Source organism: Coenobita brevimanus, chromosome 49 (assembly GCF_032717465.1).
Source record: "Coenobita brevimanus isolate Jiangsu-jjx chromosome 49, ASM3271746v2, whole genome shotgun sequence".
NCBI lineage: Eukaryota > Metazoa > Arthropoda > Malacostraca > Decapoda > Coenobitidae > Coenobita > Coenobita brevimanus.
In genome coordinates, this window is record NC_137002.1 from 280,001 (window position 1) to 304,398 (window position 24,398).

Below are 24,398 nucleotides of genomic sequence, written 5' to 3' on the forward strand. Positions count from 1 at the left end.
ACCAGGTGGATCCGTGAATGGAGAGGAGAGCCAAAGGTGGTGGTGTACATTGAAATAACCTAGAATGGAGACCTCAGTGAAGGAAAATGATAGGATGTGTTCCATCAATGAAGTAGGATTGTCAAAGAATTTTTCGTAGCCATTAGAATCAAGGGATAAGTAAACAGCACAGGTATAATTAGTCAGAGAATGACAGGATAACCAAAGCCAGAGAGTCAGAGATTTTAGAATATTCAAATTTAGGAACACGAGATCAAGATACGCTGTTGTGTACATACAGACAACAGCCACAATTGGCTTTTGAGTGAGTATGCAGAAAGTAGGAGGATACAGAGAAGGGTTTGCTATCACTCGTCTCAGACAGCTGAGTCCCCATGAGAATGAGAACGTGAGGTTTAGAGGAGGAGAGGTGGTGTTCAACAGAGAGAAAGGTAGAGGCAAGACCTAGAATGATGCAGAAATGAGTCAGACAGTAGTTCCAGGCATTTCTCGCTCGTCACCGGGAGAGGGACGGATGGTGGGTGACTTTAATGGTCCCCCTTCCCCCTCAGGACTGTTAGGATGAGTAAGATGCCATTTTTTTTCTCTTAATTTTGAATAGGAAGGGTGGTGTGTAATGTGCAAGTAGTTTGGTGTTGAGAGTTAGAGAAACTTGTACTGAGAGTATGCCGACTTACTTTCTGCATTACTGAAACACCGAGAAAGTTCAGCAAAGGGGGATGGTCAGAAACAACGAGTAGTCCTGAGGGCTGATGAAACGGGAGCTCCAGCTCTCCGTTATCAGCGTTCCATTCACCTACTACTACTACTACTACTACTACAACTAATACTAATACTACTAGTACTACAATTACTGATATTATCTTTAATTTCTTCGTTTTCTCCTCCTCCAAGCCTCTTTTAACATGGCCCTTCGTCCCACAGTTCGAAATCCTGCACCTGGTACCGCCTCTACTCAACTTCCTGCTGCAGCCCTTCGTCACCTCGTCTGACCTCGCCTCCCTGCGTGTGGCCATATGCTCAGCCGCCCCCTCCTCCCAACAGGACGCCAACGCCCTCAAAGCCAAGGCGCCCAATCCGATTTTCATTCAAGATCGTGAGTGAAGCCCATTATTATTTTTTTATTTGTTTTTATTTATGATTAGCAACGAGTGAGAGCGATAACTTTTTACTTGAATTTTTATTATTTGTGAATGAAGGCTGATTATTTATTTATATATTTATTGTGGGTATTAATGTCGAATGAAAGCGATTACTTGTGTTTATTTATTTATTTATTCATTTGTAGTTAGTGAGTGAGTGATTCAAGTGGGGTTGGTGGAGGATTAGTGCCCCTCCCTGTAAAACAATTAACTCTAAGCCCTTGGCCACCCCGTTTGGGATACATGGCGTCTGGCAGTGAATGAAAAAAATGAAAAAATTTGTGGCTAATGTGTGTTTACTTGTTTTATTTATTTTGTAGTTTATAAAGCAGTAACGTTTTCATAACACATACTGGTATAATTGTGTATTTATTTCGGTTAATGAGTAGAAGCGATTTCTTATTATTTATTTATTTATTTATTTATTTAGGCATTAACCCCTTCCGTCCGACGACAGGTCTGGTTTTTCTCTTGCTCTCTGCACACCATTGACTCGGCGTGGCAGGCGATACACACACTGTCTTGCAGTGGACGAAAATTGCCGTCTCTCCATCGTGAATGCTGAGGTGTAACAATAGATTAACACCAGAAGACGATGCTAGTCACGAAGAAGTGCTATGGGGAGGATGCAGAGCGAATAATACAGCATTTATTAACACTAGAATGCGATGCTAGTCACGAAGAAGTGCTATGGGGAGGATGAGCGAATAATATAGCTTTTATTAACACTTGAATACGATGCTAGTCACGAAGAAGTGCTATGGAGAGGATGCAGAGTAAATAATGTAGCTTTTAACACTTGAATACGATGCTAGTCACGAAGAAGTGGTATGGAGAGGATGTTGTGTGAATAATTTATCGTGTATTAACCCCATCGCTACTCAGTCATTCGTAGTAGTATAAGGTCGCCTGGAGATGACAAGAACAAAATATAGAATGTGTGTGTGTGTGTGTGTGTGTGTGTGTGTGTGTGTGTGTGTGTGAGAGAGAGAGAGTTTGGATGAGCCAAAGATCTACACCCATAGAAATAATAATAATAATAATAATAATAATAATAATAATAATAATAATGATGATAATAATAATGAGAGAGAGAGTTTGGCTGAGCACGAGATCTAGACTTATGGGAGCATGATGATGGTAATAATAATAATAATAATAATAATAATAATAATAATAATAAATCTTTTTGTTACTAAGATGGTTGGAAAGAGGAGAAGAGGCTGAAGGACACGTTACACGATGTTGAGGTGGGGGTCCCTAGTCTAAGTGCCTTGGGAGATTCCTAACACCTCTTTCTTTACGATTTATTCTGCATATGAAACCTCACTATCCTTTTGTGTATAACTGATCCACACTATATCGATCTATCTATCTATTGCCAGACGCTTTAATCCCATCGTGGGTGGCCACAAACAATCGCCTCCATGTCGCCCTGTCTCCCGCCATTTCACTATGTCCATCATAAAATGATATAAATAACGAACCAAGGACGTGAAGGTGCAATATGCAAACTAAATCGCAGAGGAAAAGGCATTACGAAATCCTGTGTCATTCAAAATACGTGTCCTGTGTGTGTGTTGCGTCATATGACTTTCTTTAACTTGGCCCAGATTTGTGTTCTTTTGCATCATGTTTGACGTAGCTCAGTGGCAGAAAAATGACAATGCAATGGCTGTGCAACCATTTCATAGCACTTCTTGATAGCTCTGCAACCTTTTCATAGCACTTCTTGATGACTGTAGCAACATATTCTGGTGATTATCTATTGCTACAAGTCAATACTTATGATGGAGAGATGGTGGTTTTAGTCCAAGTTCGGGCAACAAGAATTATGGGTGTTTGCGTGTATATACTCTGTACGCTTTAAGTTGGCGTAAAATTGCCATATCTCCATCCTGAATGCTGAGTTGTAAAAAGGGATAATCACTGGAATTTGGTTTTAGTCACGAAGAAGTGCGATTGAAAAGATGGTCAACCTTCGTATTGTCTTATTCCGCCACTGGGCAACGAGAAATAAGCTACAAAGGGACGAAAATCTCCGCCACGTTAAAGCGAATCATCTACTGCTAGTTTTACATGTTTAGGAAATAATCATAACTACAGTCTAATTAAAATTCCAGTCTAAGCCCTTTGCCTTCTGCCCCACAGTGTACGGGATGACGGAAACGATGCCGTCGATGGCCACACCTCGAGGACAAGAGCGCATCGGCTCAACGGGGAAGCTTTTGGCGGGATTCAGTGCCAGGGTAGTTGACTTAGAGACCGGGAAGCCACTACCGCCAGGGGAGAAGGGGGAGCTTTGGATCAAGGGACCCAGTGTAAGAGCAAACCTACCAGTGTGTGTGTGTGTGTGTGTGTGTGTGTGTGTGTGTGTGAGAGAGAGAGAGAGAGAGAGAGAGAGAGAGAGAGAGAGAGACAGAGAGAGAGAGACGTTCGGAACTGTTTCGTTTTTACATTTTTTAGAGTTTCTTCCGAAGTCTGACACTGATATACCTTAGCTGCTGGATCACAGGGGAGAACCTAGTATAAGAATCTACGTATTTAAGCAGTTGCCTCAGATGTCATTTTTATCATACTCTTTTTTTGTTTTTTTTTTCCAGAAGTTTGTATTCATTTTAGGAGAGAGTTTTTGAACAGAAAGGTTAGATATTGGCTTCATTTCCCCTCACCCTACTTGGGGATACGTCCTAAGCTAAAATCGTTTGATAGGAGCAGGAAGAAGGCATACGATACATCATCTGATCGAAAGTCAAGTGTATGTGCGAGAATGAGAGGAGGTTCGGAGCTGCTTCGGTCACTCACAACTCGGAAATGAAACTGTGACTATTTTGTTCAATCCAGGCTTATACCAAACCAGGATACTTACAGCTGGGTATGAATTAAGGATGAACCATTGGCTCTAAGTGCACACGAACACATTGGCTCAGGGAAGAAACTTACTGCAAGGTTCAGTGTCAGAGTGGTGAATTCTGACACCGCAAGACCTCTACCATTAGGGAAAATAGGAGAATCGTGAATCTAAACTTTCCACTGCAGTAAAAAGTTCGCCTGGCATTTTTTTTTTTCTGCTTTTCACTTCCTCAGATAGCTAATATCCCTAAGCTAAGAAAGGCTAGCTATGTTTCTGTGCCCCCAGATAATGCTCAGGTATATGATGTACACCAGAGAAGGAAATGACGGACAAACCTTATCTGTGAAGTAGACGCAGGGGAATAATAGATGAACTTTTGTCCATGAGTGTATAAATTTGTGTTTGAGTGTTAGAAGACGTTTGGAACTGCTTTGGTGACTGCCTGCTTTAGAAACGAGACTTTTTTTATTTTTTGTAAAGCAATGTAGGGTTTAATTCGGATCCTTGCACTGCTAGACCTATGCTGCTAGATCTCAGGGCTGTCTTGATCGAAGGGCCAAGTGTAAAAAAATAAAATGGTGTATGAATGAGTGTGGGAAGAGGTTCAGAGGTACTATGGTTGTCGTCTGTTCGCAAGCCTAATTTTCCCCCCACCTTTTAGCTCTTTCGGAGTTCATTCCGACCTTGTCATTTACTGTTGGGTATGAATAGGATGGAAGTATTGGCATGCTTTAATATCGTCATAGTTTACATCATTACCATACTAAAGGATATTAGCATACTGTACAATATAACTCACTCCCGTTTTTACACAACAGGTGATGAAGGGGTACTACAACAGACCGGAGGAGACGCGTGACATCCTGACGGAGGACGGGTGGCTGAAGTCCGGAGACGTGATGACCTACGATGAGGATGGCTACTTCTACATCGTGGACCGTATCAAGGAACTCATCAAGGTTAAGGGTAATCAGGTGGGTCACAGGTCTTACTGAGTCGTTGTATCTACATGCGTTGAATAGAAACTCCATCTTGCAATCTTGACAATTATTGAGGATTGACAGTGTGATGATATGCGTGTTCCCACCTCTAATCGGTTTATTTTCATCTGGCAAAACTGTGTCATACCCTCAACTTGAATGTTAAGTCATGGTTGCTGGAAGCTGGATAAGCCTTAGTTATGAGGTAGGAATACATCTGTTTGGTTACTAGTTAGATTTGTATTCCAGTCTGACTATACCTGTCCATCAAATAAGTTGAATGAAGGTACAGATGATTACCAGATGAAACTATACGAACTGTAGCTGCACGTTTTCTAACCAGCTGTAGCAGCCTACATCCCGCAGGAGTGGGCACCTGCATTGTTCTACAGACATAAAGGTAACTCATGCTTGCCGCGAACATGGTGTCTGCAGATTCAGTCACATACACACCTAAAGCACAGTCACGTATACACAACATATACCTGTTACGTATGACTAGACTATGTTTCATTACTCCTGCTGTATCCAGGAGATTTCATTCACTTTAGGATTCATATTTTTTTGGTGGAGTTTGCATAATGTATTAAAATGTATGAAGAGAACATGTTTCATTATTCTTGCTGTATCCAGGCGATTTTATTCACCTTGCGATACATTTTTTGACCTGAAGGGGTTCATAACGGCCTTCACATCGCCCTTCGTTACTTGGACGCTCTTCTGAGTGGAAAAAAGTCGACCGGTAGCAACAAGAATAATACATGGCGCTCCATAAACAACACGCCACCAGAAACTTACCTGGGGGTATTTATGTGCTGCGGGGACGGTACAGTCTGCTGGTGTGGGCGTGGGTGTGGCAGTGGGAGTAGGAAGTTAGTCATTGATACAGGACATCCATTGATGACACAAAAAAATCAGCAGACGGTGTAGAAAAAGTATAATATTTGGACCATCCTGTCTACAAAAACTGAATATTGTAGTTAATAGTTAATCTCTTCACTCCAATGACGTATTTTTTAGTTTCTTGCTGCCCTCTGGCTCTGTTTTTCTTTAGCTTTAGGCGAGATTATATGTATGGAAGGGGTTCAAGAGAGGCTCCTTTAACACTTTCTCAGCCCGATATCTCTCCATACGCTGAATAAAATCGTCTAGAGTCAGTAGCAGTAGTAGTAGTAGTAGCTGTATTTGTTGCTCTTGTTGTAGACACGGGTTCATCGAAAACCTGAACCAAATGGGCTGCTGGGTGACGTTGCCCCTCTCTGGCAGTCCACCATCCTCCTTTTGGGGGATAGGAAGGGAGTTGACAGACGCTTGTATAACCGGGCAGTGGATCCGTCCGGTTATGTCGGTGCTACCACATGAAGGCATCCCCCTCCAGCACCCCTCAGCTTCAGAAGTGCCATAGTAGTGAAAGGACTAAGTAAGCCAGTATATACCCATTCTGGTAAAAAGAAGATAATAATAATAGATTAGTAAAATCGACAGGATTGACAAGAACATAATGAAACTAAGTATATAACATCCTTCCACTTAAAAAAAAAAAAAAAATCAAAAACTCCCTGCATTTGAAAAAAAAAAAATCTCAAAAAACTCCTTCCAGTTAAATGGCATCTCAAAAATCCATCCAGTAAAAAAAATCAAAACTGTCAAAAAAAATGTATACTCAAAATCCCTTCCAATTAAATAAAAAAAAAAAATCAAAACTCCTTCCAGCTCAGTTTTTTTTTTTTTACCATTTCAAAAAATCTCAAAACTCCTAGTTAAAAAAAAATCTTGAACGCCATTTATAATATCCCAAAAACTCCATCCATTCCCCCTCACAAAAAAAATCTTCTCAAAATTCTATCTAGGTCATAAAAATTTTTCAAAACCGAAGAAAGTCACATGGAAACGATAAGAATATAATGAAACTAAGTCAATATCTTCTTTCCAAAACATCATCTCAGAGCCGAATAAAATCCCCAGGAGGTGGCAAGGATACGAGGACATTTCTTCTTCTTATCGAAATTATTATTCTCTTCACTTCAATGGCGTAAATGTAAGCTTGATGTTTTTGCCAACCACTGGGGTGTCTGTGGTTAACTCCAGGATTGGCATAGAAGCACCCAGCTGGAGCGTGAAGCCAATTAGCTGCTTTAGTTTCATATTCGGCTTCTTGAAAAGAGAAAAAATGCAGATTGTCAATTCTGATATATTCTTCGGCATCGTGGAATATAAAAAACCCAAGCAGATTGTCAATTTTGATTTGTTGTTCGGCATCTTGAATTTTCAGAAGCACCCAGATAGTCAATTTGCTGATAACGGTGCAAGGCAGTTCTCAACCCAAACTCCCTCAAGATCCCATGTGAACTGAGGCGTGCACAGATATGACTTTGAGGGGCCAGAGCACATGGCCCTTTGCCCTACTGGTTACAAAGTGCCCTCTCAAACATCGCCGTCCGGTAATTGAAGTAATAACCAGCCAGCAATGAGTGTGGTCCCCTCCCCCCCTCTTTTTTTTTTTCTTTTTAGCTGTAGACCTTGCTTCCCGAATTGTCTGTCACGGCATTGCATATGAATGTGTTCTTAGAAAATTTTTCATTTCAGAATTTCAGGAATTATCTTCCACTGCTTCCAGGTACGGTTTCTGCAGTTTACAATATTAACGAAAAGGGATTACTCCGAAAATTATGCTTTAGGAAAATTACTATCCTTGTTTTTACCAAAACGTGGCTCAGATTTTCGTCATTTTGTAGCTTGTATCACCTACCACGGTGGCAGAGTAATGCAATGTTATGGCTCAACATCCCTTCCATAGGCTTCTTCATGACTAACACCAAATCCTGTAGTCGCGGAGCACTACTCTGAGGTTGTCATTATCGTACCCTGGCAACCTATGATTCAAAAGTGCGTCCGATTTCGTATATTATACACGAACATACAATTGTGCACGAATATATTATACACGGATGTAATTATACACGAACATAATCATTATACACGAATCACATGCGTCTCATCATCATCATCATCAGCCTTTGAGGTCCACTGCAGGACCGGCCTATCCCTACCGAAGCAGGGACGATACAAGCCAATGTATCTCTACCCAGTGGCTTAGGCTGTCTGGTAGAGACTGTATTTAGGGTGAAAATGCTTGTAAGTGTAATTGTAGTGTTGTAGTGGCTTTGGATGTGTGTGTAGTCTGTGAACCAAGTGTAATCGGCCCGCCTTAAGCCGATTGGGTGCAAGCATACTAGTATGCGATACTGATTCAACCACAGCACCCCTTATGTCTGCCAAAGTAGCAAGTGGCTCGGTGAACAATTCCCAAAGTTTTTACAACTCTGGCGGGAGGCGAACCCTCGTCCACCAGCGTGCCAAACGCACACTCTACCACTGTACCACAGAGGCTCCATGCGTCTAATATTATATACGAAATCAGACGCACTTTTGAATGCTAGGTTGCCAGGGCACGATAATAACAACCTCAGAGTCGCGCGCCGCGACTGTAGTGTTAATTTACTGTTGTACCTCAGCATTGAACATGGAGAGATGTTAACTATAAGCCAATTTAGCATGAAAAGACTACTGGACATTCTGTGGCCCCAAATATTTAAGAATACCTCATGATCCCTCGAGAAATGCAGTGTGGTTCATAAACACCGCTCATCTTCCACTCCGCCCGGTGTTTTCTAGTGTGTTGCGGGGACGGCTTAGGCAGTTTAATCAGTGTGTACCCTGCAGTATTTATTAAGTTCCTACTCCCATTACCACGCCCACACCAGCAGATTGAGCTGGTGGGGTGCTATTTGCGAATCACCTTGTACAGTACACACTCTCTCCAGGAAGCACTGTACTAACCTTGAGTCCTCTTCACAGGTATCGCCGTCAGAAGTTGAACAGGAACTAATGAAACACGAAGGAGTAGCAGAGGCGGGGGTTGTGGCCGTAGCAGACGACAGGGCTGGCGAAGTGCCCAGGTAATATTAAAAGTAGTTGAGTAAATCAGTCTGGCTGACCAAGCGGACCCATCTACCGCATTCAAGCAACCGCCCGTTCAGGGCCGTCTCTGAAGGGGCAGGCAGCGCTTCGCCACAGTGAGGCGCGGGGAAGAGTGTGAAGGTTTGGTTCCCGGGTGGACGCCACATTTGCGTCTCCACATAAAATTAGTCTCAACCTTGAATGCTGAGCTGTGACAAGAGATTAACAGCAGTATATGGCGCTAATCACGAAGTTCATTGGAAAGGTTAACTGCAGTATTACCTTATTCAGCCACTGATATACATGGTATATGCTGTAAAGGGACAAAAATCTCCACCTATAGTTCATTCAGCTTTACTACGAGGATATTTCATCTTTTTATAGTATATTTCCCGCAGCTCAGTGGCAGAATAGGACACCACTACGGTTCTACATCCTTTCTATAACACTGCTTCGTGACTAGCACCATACTGAAGTATTAACCTCTTGCTATAGTTCAGCACTTAAGATGGAGAGACTACAATTATTTTCCTCCAGTTACAGTGAGGATATAGTAAAAATGGTAAAAATAAATAGTGTATAGTCAAGATAATTTCATACAAATTCTTTCAGGGCCTACGTGGTTCGAAAGGGTGACAAGGTGACCGCTGAGAACCTAGAAGCCTTCATCTCCACCCGCCTGGCCAAGCACAAGCACCTGGCGGGGGGGATCGTGTTCGTCGACGAGCTGCCCAAATCCGCCACGGGAAAGTTGCTTAGACGAACACTGAAGGAGATGGCTGCTAGAGGATGAATCGGCGTGGATTTTAATGTAATAATAAAATTCTTGTTTGTAGTTCTTCTCTTTCTCCTGTCACTTCAGCAGCAACAGCACAATCGTCACTATCTTGCATTTCTCGACTAAACTGGTGAGACAGAATGCAAAAACAAGCCAAGTCATAAATCGGTGAGGAATTTGTGTCAGAAGCCTTTCACACCCAGTTAACCCTTACAAGTACGGTGTTGTGTGTTTGCTTCAGTCTTGCCATCATCAGACGGGTGCTGATGAGGGACGCCTTCACGCGGTGGCACTGATATGACGGCGGTGAAACTGCCTGGTTATACAAACGTCCCTCAATCCACTCCCTGTCACTTAAAAGGAGGTTAGTTGACTGCAGAAGGACAATTTCATTCTGCGGTTCCGGGCTGACTTTATAAAGCCCTTCGTAGCAATATATATATATATTCCAGACTACTGTGATGCATACTCCAGAGTTGGTCTGATGAACATCTTCCTCAGCATATCTTCATTTACATATGTGAATGCTATTCTCATATTAGCAAGCAATGTATACATGTTTCGTACCTTCTCACTGATGTGATCATCAGGAGATAGTCTGTTACTGATAATTACTCCTAGGTCCTTCTCCTTTTCTGATATGTGTAGGGTTGATCTTCCTAACTTATAATACCAATCTGGTCTTTTCTCACTTTTACCAAATTTTATTACATGACACTTATCCACATTAAATTCCATTTGCCATTTATTGCTCCATTCATGAAGCTTGTTCAATTCCTCTTGCAGCTCTTTGCAAGAATCTATGTTAGTAATTTTCTTTTGAATTTTTGCATCATCTGCAAACGTATTTAGATGGCTTCCTCTCTGCGTTATATATTCACTTTAATACCCACCCAACCCCTTTTAAATGCCATAGAGTCAATAAGTGGCTTGGTGCTAGCTTTTCCTTTTCCTTTTTTTTCCGATTATCCAATCCAATCCCTTCAGTTTTGAGAAATCTTACATCTCCCTTTAGTTTTGAGAAATCTCACATAAGAGTGTTAGGCTAGTCCAGTATAGTTCAAGTTCAGTCAATGTGAAATAAAAATTAGCCTCTAAATTTCATTTATGGAAAAGTACTTTTAACTCCAGACACTATGAAAACAGTATGCACTCCAGTAGGGTATGCTTAGTGAAGTTTCCTGTTCACACTGTTACAGCACTTCTACTGATTCAATGGATAATGATAAAGTAAAAACCCTTATCAGTTAGGCTACTGAGATCACTTCAGATACTAGTTGTTTTGGGAAATAAAATAAAAAAATTCCTAAGTTAGGTTATTCAGCACATTGGGTACATTACTACACATCACTGATTGGCATATTTTAATACCAATCGTTTATTTAAATCTGCACACATGTGCCGTAACATAAACCCTCTCGTGTCCAGTAGCACAGGATATATTTATATACTGTACTATCAGTGGAAATGCATTGAATACAGTAATAAAAAAAAAAAGTTAGCACCAAGCCAATGAAAATATGGCACTGAGGTGGAAGGGGGTTGGGTGGTTATTAAAGTGAAAATATAAGGCTGAGAGATAAGATACATGAAGTACAAGAGGAGGTGAATAATAAGCGCCAGTACCAAGCTAAAACACTGACTACATGGCACTATAATGGAAGAGGGTTTGGTGGGTATTAAAGTGAAAATGTAGGGCAGAGAGGTAAGACAGATAAAGTACAGGAGCAGAGTGGGAAGAGGGGAAGGATGGAGATTAAAGTGCCCCTTTTGCCACAAGCAGGGATACTGAGGAAGTATTCTGTCCCCCCTCCCCAGAGGGGTACTATCAATGGAAACTAAGCCAGCTCCCAGTCACGGTTATCTCATGAGTCCTTTCCCCTCGGGGAGAAGGGGATAGAATACTTCCTAAGTATCCCACACACTTCATACACACGCACACACTACATACACACACGCAAATACTTCATACACACACACACACACACACACACACACACACACACACACACACACATCTACATACATATATCACAAATGTGTACACACTACATACATATATGCATACATACACGCACACACATCACGAAGCATACACGTACAGTACATACACACGCATAGATACCAACACATATACGTCAAACACACTCACATACACACCTTCACATGTACGTCACATACACACACGCACACACGTCATCCTGATAAGACTGTTTATACATACACACCTACACATGTACGTGAAATATACTCACATGACTACACACACGCACACGTCACACTGATATGATTGTACACACACACACACACACACACACACACACACACACACACACACACACACAATACTCTCTAACTGAACTTGCTGGTGGGAAAATGTGTGTATGTAACTGGTGGTGTGAGAGGTTGCCATGGTAACACACAGGCACCTCCCACTAGTCAACCAAAGACTTCCTATAGCGATATATTTTTGGACAAGGCTGATTAACATCCTTTTGTACGTTTCTTATACAGATTATGGTAAAGCTTGAAGTATTTATACAGCACAGTAGGAGAGCAAGGTGTAATAAGCAAAATAAATCGCCAAGGGACAGATGCTAGGGAGTTGTAGAATGAGATTATAGCTGTAATTTTTATCAGAGCGTTCCATTAAGCTGTATGTATAGTTTATCAGACTTAACATGGCTGAGATCTTATATTTGCTGCTTATTTCTCATAGCATAATTACAGGCAGAAGAAGAAGATAACACGGCTCTACACATCTCCAACAGCACTTTTTCGTGACTAGCATCATACTCTAATGTCAGGTTCTTGTTACAGCTCAGCATTCAAGATGAAGAGATGGCAATTTTAGGCCAAGTTAAAGTGAAATTCTGTATCCATTCCATAACACCTTTTCGTGACTATACAGGTCTTCCTCTAACATGGGCCAGATTCCTTCCTTGTGTAGGTAATTTTACTCATTTCACGTAGCCCAGTGCCAAGAAATGACAATGGTATGGCTCTACATCCTTTACATAGCACTCCTTCGTGACTAGCATCATGTTTTGGTGTTCATCTATTGTTACAACTCAGCATTCAAGATGGAGAGATGGTAATTTTAGGTCCATTTAGGGAGAAGAGAGTATTGTTCTATATTCTAGTGTTAATGTATCCTTATAGCTCAGTATTTAAGGTGAGGAGATGGCAATATTAGGCAAAGTGAAAGTGAATAGAGTATGGTAAACATCTAAGTATAATTTCTGACTTTGTTTGCTACGGTCTCTGTTGCTTCCTCTACGACGGTTTTCTCTTATGCACTCAGTCTCCTAAGACCTATCCCCAGCTGAATAAAATCGTCTGGAGTCTAATAAAAGAAAAGTACTAGAGTTGTCACGATCAAAGGAGGGTTAATAATTACAGCATGAACGCTCTCAGACACTTATAAATAGCTCACAGGTGCATAATAGCCTCTTGAATTAGCTAGAATAAAATACTAGAGTTACTCTGAAGATGAGAGGGCCTCCGTACCCTCTAGTGGTTGTAAATGTAGTTGGGTAAAGTTTCACACGAGTTTCTGGGCTGGACAAGTATGGCATTCCATTGGTCAGTCAGTGGTACTCGGACGATAAGAGGGTGAGGCTGTGTCGGCTCCGTCTCCAGATGTAAGTGTTAAATTTTACTGTTCTGGGGTTAAATTTCTCTGTTTTTGCCATTGAGATGATTCAGATAGGACACAGAGGTATCTTGCTGCCAACCAGGAAGTGACATAGGTCAAATAGATTCAACAGATGAGGGCAATAGACGTCGTTTTGCTGGTTAGGGGGTAGTGATGGTGTGTAGGCTTCTCCTCTTGCTGCAAGTGTTGGGTTTTGCTGTTTTTGCCATTAAGGTGACTAAATTAGGACACGGGGATATCTTACGGTCAGCCAGGAAGCGTTGTAGGCCAAAGGAATTGTAGAAAATAAGGGAAATAGATGTAATTTTAATAGTAGTGTATCGTCACCTATATCTATAGCCCTAATTGTCTAGTTATCTATAGCCAGACGCCTTAAACCCGTAAGGGGTGGCCACAAACAAATCGCCTCCATGTCGCCCTATACACTGCCATTTCGCTGCCCTCCCCCAACGTACACCCGCCTGTCTCGTATACCTCTCTACTCCATCCCTCCATCCCATCCCCTTCACTATACTCATTTTACTCTAACTTGGCCTAAATTGCAATCTCTTTATCTCGAATGCTGAGTTGTAACAATAGAATATTATGCTAGTCACGAAGAAGTGCTGTTTCAAAGACGCAACTGAGACACGTGAAAAGCTGCAAATGGACGAAAATTTGGGCCAAGTTAAGGTGAAAGGAGTAGAGTACAGAATCCTCCTTGATAACATAAAAGTTTCCAGATTAAAAAGAACTAGAAAAAGTCATCATCATCATCATCATCAAAATTACCACACCATCACCACCACCACAGCCACCATCGTAGCCGTCATCATCATCATCATCATCATCATCATCATCATCAACTTTTTTCATACCTTCACTCTTAAAAACATGCGTACAGTTTGAGTTACACACTGGTATTCGCACACAGTAAATACGCGCACACACCACGCATTCAGTAAGTACGCACACACTGAGAACGCACACAATAAACACGCACACACTGAACACGCACACGATATACACGCACACAATAAACACGCACATACTGAACACGCACACAATAAACACGCACACACTGAACACGTACACACTGAACACGTACACACAACACGTACACACTGAACACGCACAATTTGATTAAGTACACACTGAACACATACAATTTGACTACGTACACACTGATGCACGCACACACCGATGCACGCACACGCTGCGGCATGTACGCACTATACACGCGCACACGGAGCAGGCACACACTAATGCACGCACGTGTTCATTCACGCAAACACTGATACAAGCACTGATCAGAGCACGCACGCACACTAATATACGCACACACTGATACACACAGGCACTGATACACACAGGCACTGATACGAGAACAGATACACGCACACAATGATGCACACACACACAGGTTCACGCACATACCGACACACACACACACACACACACACACACACACACACACACACACACACACACACACACACACACACACACACACACTGAACACGCACAATTTGACTACGTACACACTTAGCAAGTACACAATGATGCACGCACAAACCGATGCACGCACACGCTGCGGCATGTACGCACTAAACACGTACACACGGAGCAGGCACACACTAATCCACGCACGTACTCATTCACGCAAACACTGATACCAGCACTGATCAGCGCACGCACGCACACTAATATACGCGCACACTTATACACACAGGCGCTGATACACACAGGCACTGATACACGTACACTCAGATACGAGCACATACAGTAGATACACGCACACATGCACGCACACACACACAAGTTCACGCACATACTGATACGCACACACACACACACACACACACACACACACACACACACACACACACACACACACACACACACACTGAACACGTACACACTGAACACGTGCACACTGAACACGCACACACTGAACACGCACAATTTGACTAAGTACACACTGAACACACACAATTTGACTACGTACACACTTAGCACGTACACACTGGTGCACGCACACAGTGATGCACGCACACGCTGTGGCACATACGCACTAAACACGCGCACATGGAGCAGGCACACACTAATGCACGCACGTATTTATTCACGCAAACACTGATACAAGCACTGATCAGAGCACGCACGCACACTAATATACGCACACACTGCTACACACAGGCACTGATACACACAGGCACTGATACACACAGGCACTGATACACACAGACACTGATACACACAGGCACTGATACACACAGGCACTGATACACACAGGCACTGATACACACAGGCACTGATACACACAGGCACTGATACACACAGGCAATGATACACACAGGCACTGATACACACAGGCACTGATACACACAGGCATTGATACACACAGGCACTGATACACACAGGCACTGATACACACAGGCACTGATACACACAGGCACTGATACACACAGGCAATGATACAACCACACTCAGATAAGAGCACAGATACATGCACACAATGATGCACACACACACAGGTTCACGCACATACTGATACACACACACACACACACACACACACACACACACACACACACACACACACACACATACTGATACACACACACACACACACACACTGAACACGTACACACTGAACACGCACAATTTGACTACGTACACACTTAGCAGGTACACAATGATGCACGCACGTATTAATTCACGCAAACACTGATACCAGCACTGATCAGAGCACGCACGCACACTAATATACGCGCACACTTATACACACAGGCGCTGATACACACAGGCACTGATACACGCACACTCAGATACGAGCACATACAGTAGATACACGCACACATGCACGCACACACACACAGGTTCACGCACATACTGATACACACACACACACACACACACACACACACACACACACACACACACTGATGCATGGACTCAGTGATGCTCGGATATTTTAATGCACACACGCACGCACGCACACACACACACACACACACACACACACACACACACACACACACACACACACACACACACACACACGCACACGCACACGCACACGCACACGCACACGCACACGCACACGCACACACACACGCACACGCACACGCACACGCACACACACACGCACACGCACACACACACGCACACGCACACACACACACACACACACACACACACACACACACACGCACACAGCCACTAAACAGGTGGTGGGTCATATTTAGTTGACGTGTCGGAGTGTGGAGATAGACAGATAGGAGAGAGAGAGGGGGGGGGGAGGCATGAGGTAAGATAGAGAGAGCGGGGGGGAGGGGCATGAGGTAAGTCAGGCAGGGAGGAGGAGGGTAGACTGTTGTTGTTCGTGTTCCTCCTCCAAATTCCTCTATTCGTCAACGCGATAGGATGGCCGGGGATACTGTAGAGATGGAAGGCAAAAGTGGCAGGAGATGAATTATATAAAATGGTGATCCCTGAACCTTACTTGCATCGAATCGTTCGTATCGTATTTTTTAAAGGATCTAACATGCTTGCATGCGTCGTCGGCCTTGGTCACATAATGGCGGCTCTCCACACTGCACAATCTTTTGCAGCCTCCCTATTCACTCCCTTATCCCTGAAGTCACACACTATGACCTCGTCCCAGGCCTTTTCCGGTCTGCCTCTCGCAGCCCAACCTCCGACGTTCACACCTCTCTCTCCTCACCCAGTTGTCATCCTCCATCCTCTCTACATGTCCTAACCATCTCGATCTATCCCTCCTTATCACAACAATACACTTTTGCCCAATCCCTCCTCTTAATTCGTCAATAGTAAACCTAGCCTCACCCCAAACCCAGGCCTAGCATTTAAGTAAGAACTACACGTCCATCTAATCATTGTTATTTCTGTATGAAATGTGTTGGCTACGAAAACCTTGGTTAGGTAAAGATTCATTAATTCCCCTGAACCAGAGTGACATCATTTTTATCTTATTCTTATTGGTATCAAGCCATTTTATTCAGCTTACGAGCAGCCTCTCGTACTAAAGATTTTATTAGTACTGTATCTGATTCCTCCAGTTTGAAAAGTATACCCTAAGCTGAATAAAATCATCAGGTTGTTGCAAGAATATAATGAACAACATTTCCTGGCTGAATGGGTTAACACTAACACGATCATATGCCCCGACATTATCCGATTCATTCACCTTCTCGATAACTGACTGAAATTTTGTAGTCGTCGTCGGTGACAGGATGGGGCTTTGACCATAATGGCTTTCAGGTTGGCTCTCATGACTGTACCGTTCACATATTTGCATTAAGATAGTAATTTACACCCTTCCTTGATCAGGGCATGCGTTCTGACGTCGTGCGTTGTGTGAACTACGGGGGGAGGGGGGTGAAGGTTGTCTGTACCCCCACCTCCCCCAAGAAATTATTTAAAAGAAATAATGCATGTACTCTATTGGATGACGTGGATGTGGATGTATTATAACTACATATTTACACGGTACAGCAATTCTACTATGACACGAGCTGTTGACGATGCTGGTGCTCTTGGGTCTAAAGAAACTATTTTTTCGTTGACAATCCCTACTAAGAAATAAGTTCATTATTCACACACCCGTCCGGCAAGGGAGATACAATAATCCTGGTTAACAGCTGTTTATTTCAAAGGTGCCCTGAGGTTTATGAAAAGTCCCAAACACTCCTTGCTAATTCACCAGCCGATGGAAAATATGTTAAATACCATTGTTAAATTTGCCAACATTTACAAACAACCACACTGATATATTTCCAGAGGTACTGGTAGATTTTTGTGTTTTGGCGTCGTAGCAGTGGCTAATTGTACACACCATCTCTAAACTCCCACCTTCTCTATGCCCACTACTCCAGTCCCCCTTCCCTACCCCCTCACCTCTTCCCTACCCCCTCACCTCTTCCCTACCCCCTCACCTCTTCCCTACCCCCTCACCTCTTCCCTACCCCCTCACCTCTTCCCTACCCCCTCACCTCTTCCCTACCCCCTCACCTCTTCCCTACCCCCTCACCTCTTCCTTATATCCTCACCGCTTCCTTACCTCTTCACCTCTTCCCTACCCCCTCACCTCTTCCCTCTACCCCCTCACCTCTTCCCTCTACCCCCCTCACCTCTTCCCTCTACCCCCTCACCTCTTCCCTCTACCCCCTCACCTCTTCCCTCTACCCCCTCACCTCTTCCCTCTACCCCCTCACCTCCTCCCTACCCCCTCACCTCCTCCCTCTACCCCCTCACCTCCTCCCTCTACCCCCTCACCTCGTCCCTCTACCCTCTCACCTCTTCCCTCTACCCCCTCACCTCTTCCATCTACCCCCTCACCTCTTCCCTCTACCCCTCGCCTCTTCCCTACCCCCTCATCTCTTCCCTCAACCCCCCTCCCCTGTTCCCTACCCCCCACCTCTTCCCTACCCCCTCATCTCTTCCCTACCCCCTCACCTCTTCCCTACCCCCGACCTCTTCGCTACCCTCTCATCTCTTCCCTACCCCCTCACCTCTTCCCTTTACGTCCCCTCCCATCTCCCCGCTACCAGTCAAACCTCCCCTACCCTCACACCTCTGCTCTCCACCTCTCAGGTTGAATTTTTCCATTGACACGAAGAAAGAAGAGGATTTTCGCACGATCAAGCAGGCAGAGGATATTTACACGGCCAGGCAAGCAAAGGATATTTACACCGACACGACAGACGACAGGAGTGGGAAATAACAGCTTTCTCCCCAAGTAAAAGGTATTTGAACCATTTTTAAACTTTTTGAAATTTGAAATATTTTTTTCTGAGTTTTTCTCACATCGTACACTTAGTCATGCATTTTCTTTATTATTAAAAGATTCTTTGAGTGATTTTTCACACACACACACACACACACACAAATTCTCTCTCTCTCTCTCTCTCTCTCTCTCTCTCTCTCTCTCTCTCTCTCTCGCAGATAAATTTTGCACGAGAGCACTGATAGCTGTGTGGTGGTTGTGATTTTGGTGATGTCAGCGGTGTTGGTGGTGGTGGTGTGTGGTTGTGATGGTGGTGGTAGTACGTGGTTGTGGTAGTGGTGATAGTGTTATGCTGGTGGTTGTATGATGATGGAGTGTGGTTGTGGTGGTGATGGTGGTAGTGTGGGTGTGGTGATGGTACAGTATGGCTGTGAAGAACTTAAAGGAAGGATGTGCGGAATGGGAAGGAATTGGATGACAAGTTGGGGTTAGAAGACATTGACGTAAGTTTGCAATATAATGTTGGTGTTATGGAAAATAAATCTCTCAGGGAAATGCGCTATGAAGCCTCCTATGCCACCCAGAATACGGGACATAGGCTCAGCAGTAGCATATAGTGCGTACTTTGGCCTAATTGATATTTGCTCCACAGAAAACGATGGAAACGCCGGAGGACGAGATGTCAACCCTGGCCAGCGAGATAGCAACTGCAGGCGAGGGGGAAGGCGAAGCTGCAGCCCCAGAAGACGAGATGGCAACTTCAGAAGACGAGATGGAAACCTCAGAAGAAATGGCAACCTCAGAAGACATGGCAACCTCAGAATAAGGGGTGGCAACTACGGAAGAAATGGCAGGTGTAGACGACGAGATGGCCGCTCGAGAACATGGCAAGCCCTGCAGAGGAACTGATGCGGCGTGTGTTGTAGCTTGTACTGATAGGTGATGTGGTAGGGAGGGTAGCAGCAGCTGTGGTGGCACCTGTATAGCGTTACTCTGGTAGGCATGGCATTCCTTAGGCACCTTTGATGTTCCTGTATTTCCCCAGGCGATGCAGAGACGGCTGCGAGGGAAAGACGAGACGGCCAAGAGAACAGGGGAGACCGGAGAGCCTGCAGGGAGATCGGAGCACCGGACAGGACAGGTGACAGGTTGTATTTTTCTTTGTATTTTCCTTTAGGGTGTGATTGTGTGTGCGTGATTTTTGTGTGTGTGTGTGTGTGTGTGTGTGTGTGTGTGTGTGTGTGTGTGTTTAGTTCCCAGCATACTAGGCTGGGTGTGGCAGGTAGGTGGGTCTGGGGAGGGAGGTGGGGTGGGGGGAGGCGGGAAAGGGGGGACTTCTTCCACTTCCATCTTCCTCTCCGTCTGTCCTGTCTGCCTGTCCTCAGCGCAGCCGAACGTGCTGGGATGGTGTGTCTGTCTGTTAGTGTCTGTCTGCTTTAGTGCTTCTTTCTCTTCCCCACCTTTACTTTTTTATGCGCTTTTTCTTTTTCTGTCGTTCTAGAGTGAGCGTGATGCAGAAAGGGTAGAGGGGCGAGTAGGAGCGAGGGAGCGAGTTGGAGATAGACATAGGACCTACTACATAATATTAATTGCTAAAGGTATCTTGCCCGTATTTAACTGATATACCTTGATAATACTTGAAACATTTGCTCTAGTCCAATACTTTTGTGATATACTTTGAGATACTTATACTTTAATATATAAAATCTTCTGCCAGAGTAACCTAACAGCTGCTGCCATTGCTACTTGTATACTTTGTAAATGTTTTGTAATTGTAAACTCTTGTAAAACACTAAAGATAATAAAAGAATCAGCTGTATATCAACTTTACTTTGCCCTTTATGGTATTACAAATGACTAAAATACAATATCACAGAAAAAGTAAAGTATGCAAAGAAAGCATACAATGCTATACTCTAGTTCCCAAAGACATGGAACAGAGTACACAGTAGACTCCAGCACAAGTTAACTTGCTGGTATAAACTCTTGGGTATAAAAACCCACAATTAAACTTTGACTTTATACCAGTTCCACCATCTCGAAAAATCCTAAGTCCAAAAAGCACTCCAATTTGGACTTAGGATTTTATCGAGTGACTGGATCTGGTATAAGTCTTAAGGGCACCAAAACCCATACTTCGGACTTAGACTTTATACCCACCCGAGAAGTGGGTATAAAGTCTAGGAATATAAAAGCCCTACTTCAACTTAGGAACTGTGACCAAAAGAGGGAGGGGGGTACACCTCCTTTCCCTTAAAAAACTCTACGGATGTAAAACCCCTGTTTCAACCAAAAACTCTACGGATGTAAAACCCGTTTCAACTTGTAACTCTACGGATGAAAAACCCATATTTCAACTTAGAATATTTTAGGGTTTGGTATCAAATCTACGGATGGAAAACCCTTACTTCAACTTAGAATCTGACGGAGTTGTGAAAAAACTCTACGGATGTAAAACCCCTATTTCAACTTGGAATATTTTTAGGGCTATTGTCTAAAATCTACGGATTCAAAACCCTTATTTCGGACTTGGACTGTGCACACCCCTCCCCCAGGTACAGGAAAACCAGTACTTTGGTCAGCTATGGTTTATTCATGGGTAACTACAGTATTTGTACAAGACTGACTAGCTTCATTACTTAGCGTAATTAGCACTGCCTTGACTAGCAGTAATAGCCTTATTTCGGCTCTTTATAATCCTCCAGAGTTATTTCCTCTGGTGCCTGCACTTTATTCATGTTACTGCCAGACTGTTTTATATATACTCTAGTGCTGAAGCTCCTGTACACTGGCCCTCCAGGTCATCTCGCTGCTTGGTAGTTTTCATAGTACTTCTTACCTTAGTGTTCTCCATTCAGGTTTTTTCCCATGTGTACGTAAGGTATCTTGATAAGGAAACCTGCAATGAGTGTACTGCAGACACACTGCATGTAAGTCTGACCAGCTATTGTATCCAGTGTAGGTAATGGTGTTCTTTACCCATGTCCTAATTCAGAGTAGATCCAGATACTCCTATGTATCCCTTCACTAGTGCTGTTATCAAAGCCTTCTTGCCATCCTGTCAGGGAAAGTTCTAAGTCTATTGTGCAGTCAGGTTTACCCCTTCGTCAAAGTCCAAATGAGGTACTGAAGTGGGTATACTGCACCTTTATCAGAGTTCATCAAGCCAGATCTAAAGACTATCAGTTCTCAAAGCAGCTAAGTTAAAGTATCAAGGCTTGAATGCCATAGGTAGTGCTAAGTTAATATGAAGGCTTGAATGCCATAGGTAGTGCTAAGTTAATATGAAGGCTTGAGGCCATAGGTAATGCTAAATCAATATGAAGGCTTCAATGTCATAGGTAATGCTAAGTTAATATGAATGACTGGATGTCATAGATGATGCTAAGTTAATATGAAGGCTTGAATGCCATAGGTAGTGCTGAGTTAATATGAATCCTTGGGGCCATAGGTAGTGCTAAGTATGAAGGCTTGAATGCCATAGGTAGTGCTAGATTAATATGAAGGCTTGACTGCCATAGGTAATGCTAAGTTAATATGAAGGCTTGAGTGCCATAGGTGATGCTAAGTTAATATGATTGCTTGAATGCAATAGATAGTGCTAAGATAAAAGCATGAAGGTTTGAATGCAATAGGTAGTGCCAAGTTGTATATATGAAGGCTTGAATGCCATACATAGTGCTAGGTCAATATGAATGCTTGAATGCCATAGGTAGTGCTAAGTTAAAAGCATGAAGGCTTGAATGCCATAGGTAATGCTAAGTCAATATGAATGCTTGAACGCCATAGGTAGTGCTAAGTTAAAAGCATGAAGGCTTGAATGCCAGAGGTAATTGTAAGTTAATATGAAGGCTCGAATGGCATAGGTAGTAAAGGGAGGTGTGACTCACTGGGTACTGAGTCACTATCCTTTGGTCCTATTCACCCCTATTTAGTAACCATGTGGTAGGTAAGGTCCAGGGATAATAGGTAAAGTATCTGGATCTCCTCTAATGGCTGGAATAAAATTACTATTATTTACTGCATGTGTATAGATAAGCTGGTCAGTTACAGTATTTGTACATGGTTAAGTGTCCTATTCAGATTAAATTTTCAAAGTAAAACATCAATGGGAATTAAGCTTTGTCTCTGGATCCTAACTCTGCAGTTCATATCACATTGTTGTTTGTTGTCAGCCTAAGTAGGTATTTAACAACACCAGTCCAGTTCTTTATTCCGGCAATCTTTACAAGGTGTTTTCCTCTATAGGATAAAAAGCGTCAGCAACCGTAGTCCTAAATAGTTGGTTCATTATTTCCAAGAGTCATTTATCCGATGCAAATTCTTGTGTTTCCTCCAAGACCAAGGATCTTTCTGGCCAGGACAGGTTTCTCATCAGGTGAAAGGCCAAGAGAGGCAGTGTGTGGAGGTCCAGTTTTATTGTACCCATGTCATATATAATCTGGCCAAAGTTCTTCAAAGTCTTATACTCCAGGACTTAAATGGGCATCTCTCTGGGCAGGGTGGCGAATTCTGAATGGCGAAGAGACGAGTAGTGGTGGTGTCATCGATGGAGTGGCTAAGACAGGCGGGGAGTGGAGATGTGGATGGAGTGGCGAGAAGTATGGCCTCTGGAATGTCGGTCTGGCTGCTGTCTTCCCACGCGACCACACCTGCGGGAGAAAGTCTGAGGAAATCACACTGCACAGGTACAGAGTTTGTTTTTAGTTATAATGTTTTCATCAGTGTCTGCTTCCTCCACCTGTACTGAAGCCAACTGGGGTTTAATATTCAAGGAGAAAGTGTTTAAAGTGTGGGAAATTTTCACAGTAAAAGGAAAGAATCAGTTGTAATAGTCCTAGAGAGGGCCCTGGGGTGTGGTGAAGGGGGGGGTTGGGGTGTGGTGAAGGGTGGGGTAAGGGGGGGGTTGGGGTGAAGGAGATGGAGTGAGGGGGGTGGGGTGAGAGGGGGGTGGGGTGAGAGGGGGGTGGGGTGAGAGGGGGTGGGGTGAGAGGGGGTGGGGTGAGAGGGGGGTGGGGTGAGAGGGGGGTGGGGTGAGGGGGGTGGGGTGAGAGGGGGGTGGGGTGAGAGGGGGGTGGGGTAAAAGGGGGAGTGGGGGGGTGACGGGGGGTGGGGGAGGGGTGGGATGAGGGGGGAGTGGGTGAGGGGTGAGGTGGGGGGAGGGGGAGGGGGAGGGGGAGGGGGAGGGGTGAGGGGGTGAGGGGGAAGGTGGGGTGAGGGGGGTGGTGTGGTGGGGTGAGGGGAGGGAGAATAGGGAAAAGGAGAGGGAGGTGCAAGGGGTGGGGGAGTAGGAAG

At 43.8% G+C, this 24,398-nt stretch overlaps 1 protein-coding gene and 1 long non-coding RNA gene across 2 annotated transcripts in view; both read left to right on the plus strand.

The window, feature by feature from the left end:
• LOC145399440 (putative 4-coumarate--CoA ligase 3) overlaps positions 1-9,729 on the plus strand; it is a 30,383-nt gene extending 20,654 nt beyond the window's left edge. The window contains exons 7-11 of the mRNA XM_080272056.1: positions 925-1,096; positions 3,294-3,463; positions 4,815-4,970; positions 8,835-8,935; positions 9,549-9,729. Of these exons, the coding sequence (XP_080128182.1) occupies positions 925-1,096; positions 3,294-3,463; positions 4,815-4,970; positions 8,835-8,935; positions 9,549-9,729 (780 nt within the window). The remainder of the gene's footprint in view (positions 1-924; positions 1,097-3,293; positions 3,464-4,814; positions 4,971-8,834; positions 8,936-9,548) is intronic.
• A 10,445-nt stretch (positions 9,730-20,174) lies between these two features.
• The window catches only part of LOC145399505 (uncharacterized), a 316,041-nt gene continuing 311,817 nt past the window's right edge, over positions 20,175-24,398 (plus strand). Inside the window, exons 1-2 of the long non-coding RNA XR_013897307.1 lie at positions 20,175-20,244; positions 20,605-20,701. This is a non-coding gene — a long non-coding RNA (uncharacterized LOC145399505). The remainder of the gene's footprint in view (positions 20,245-20,604; positions 20,702-24,398) is intronic.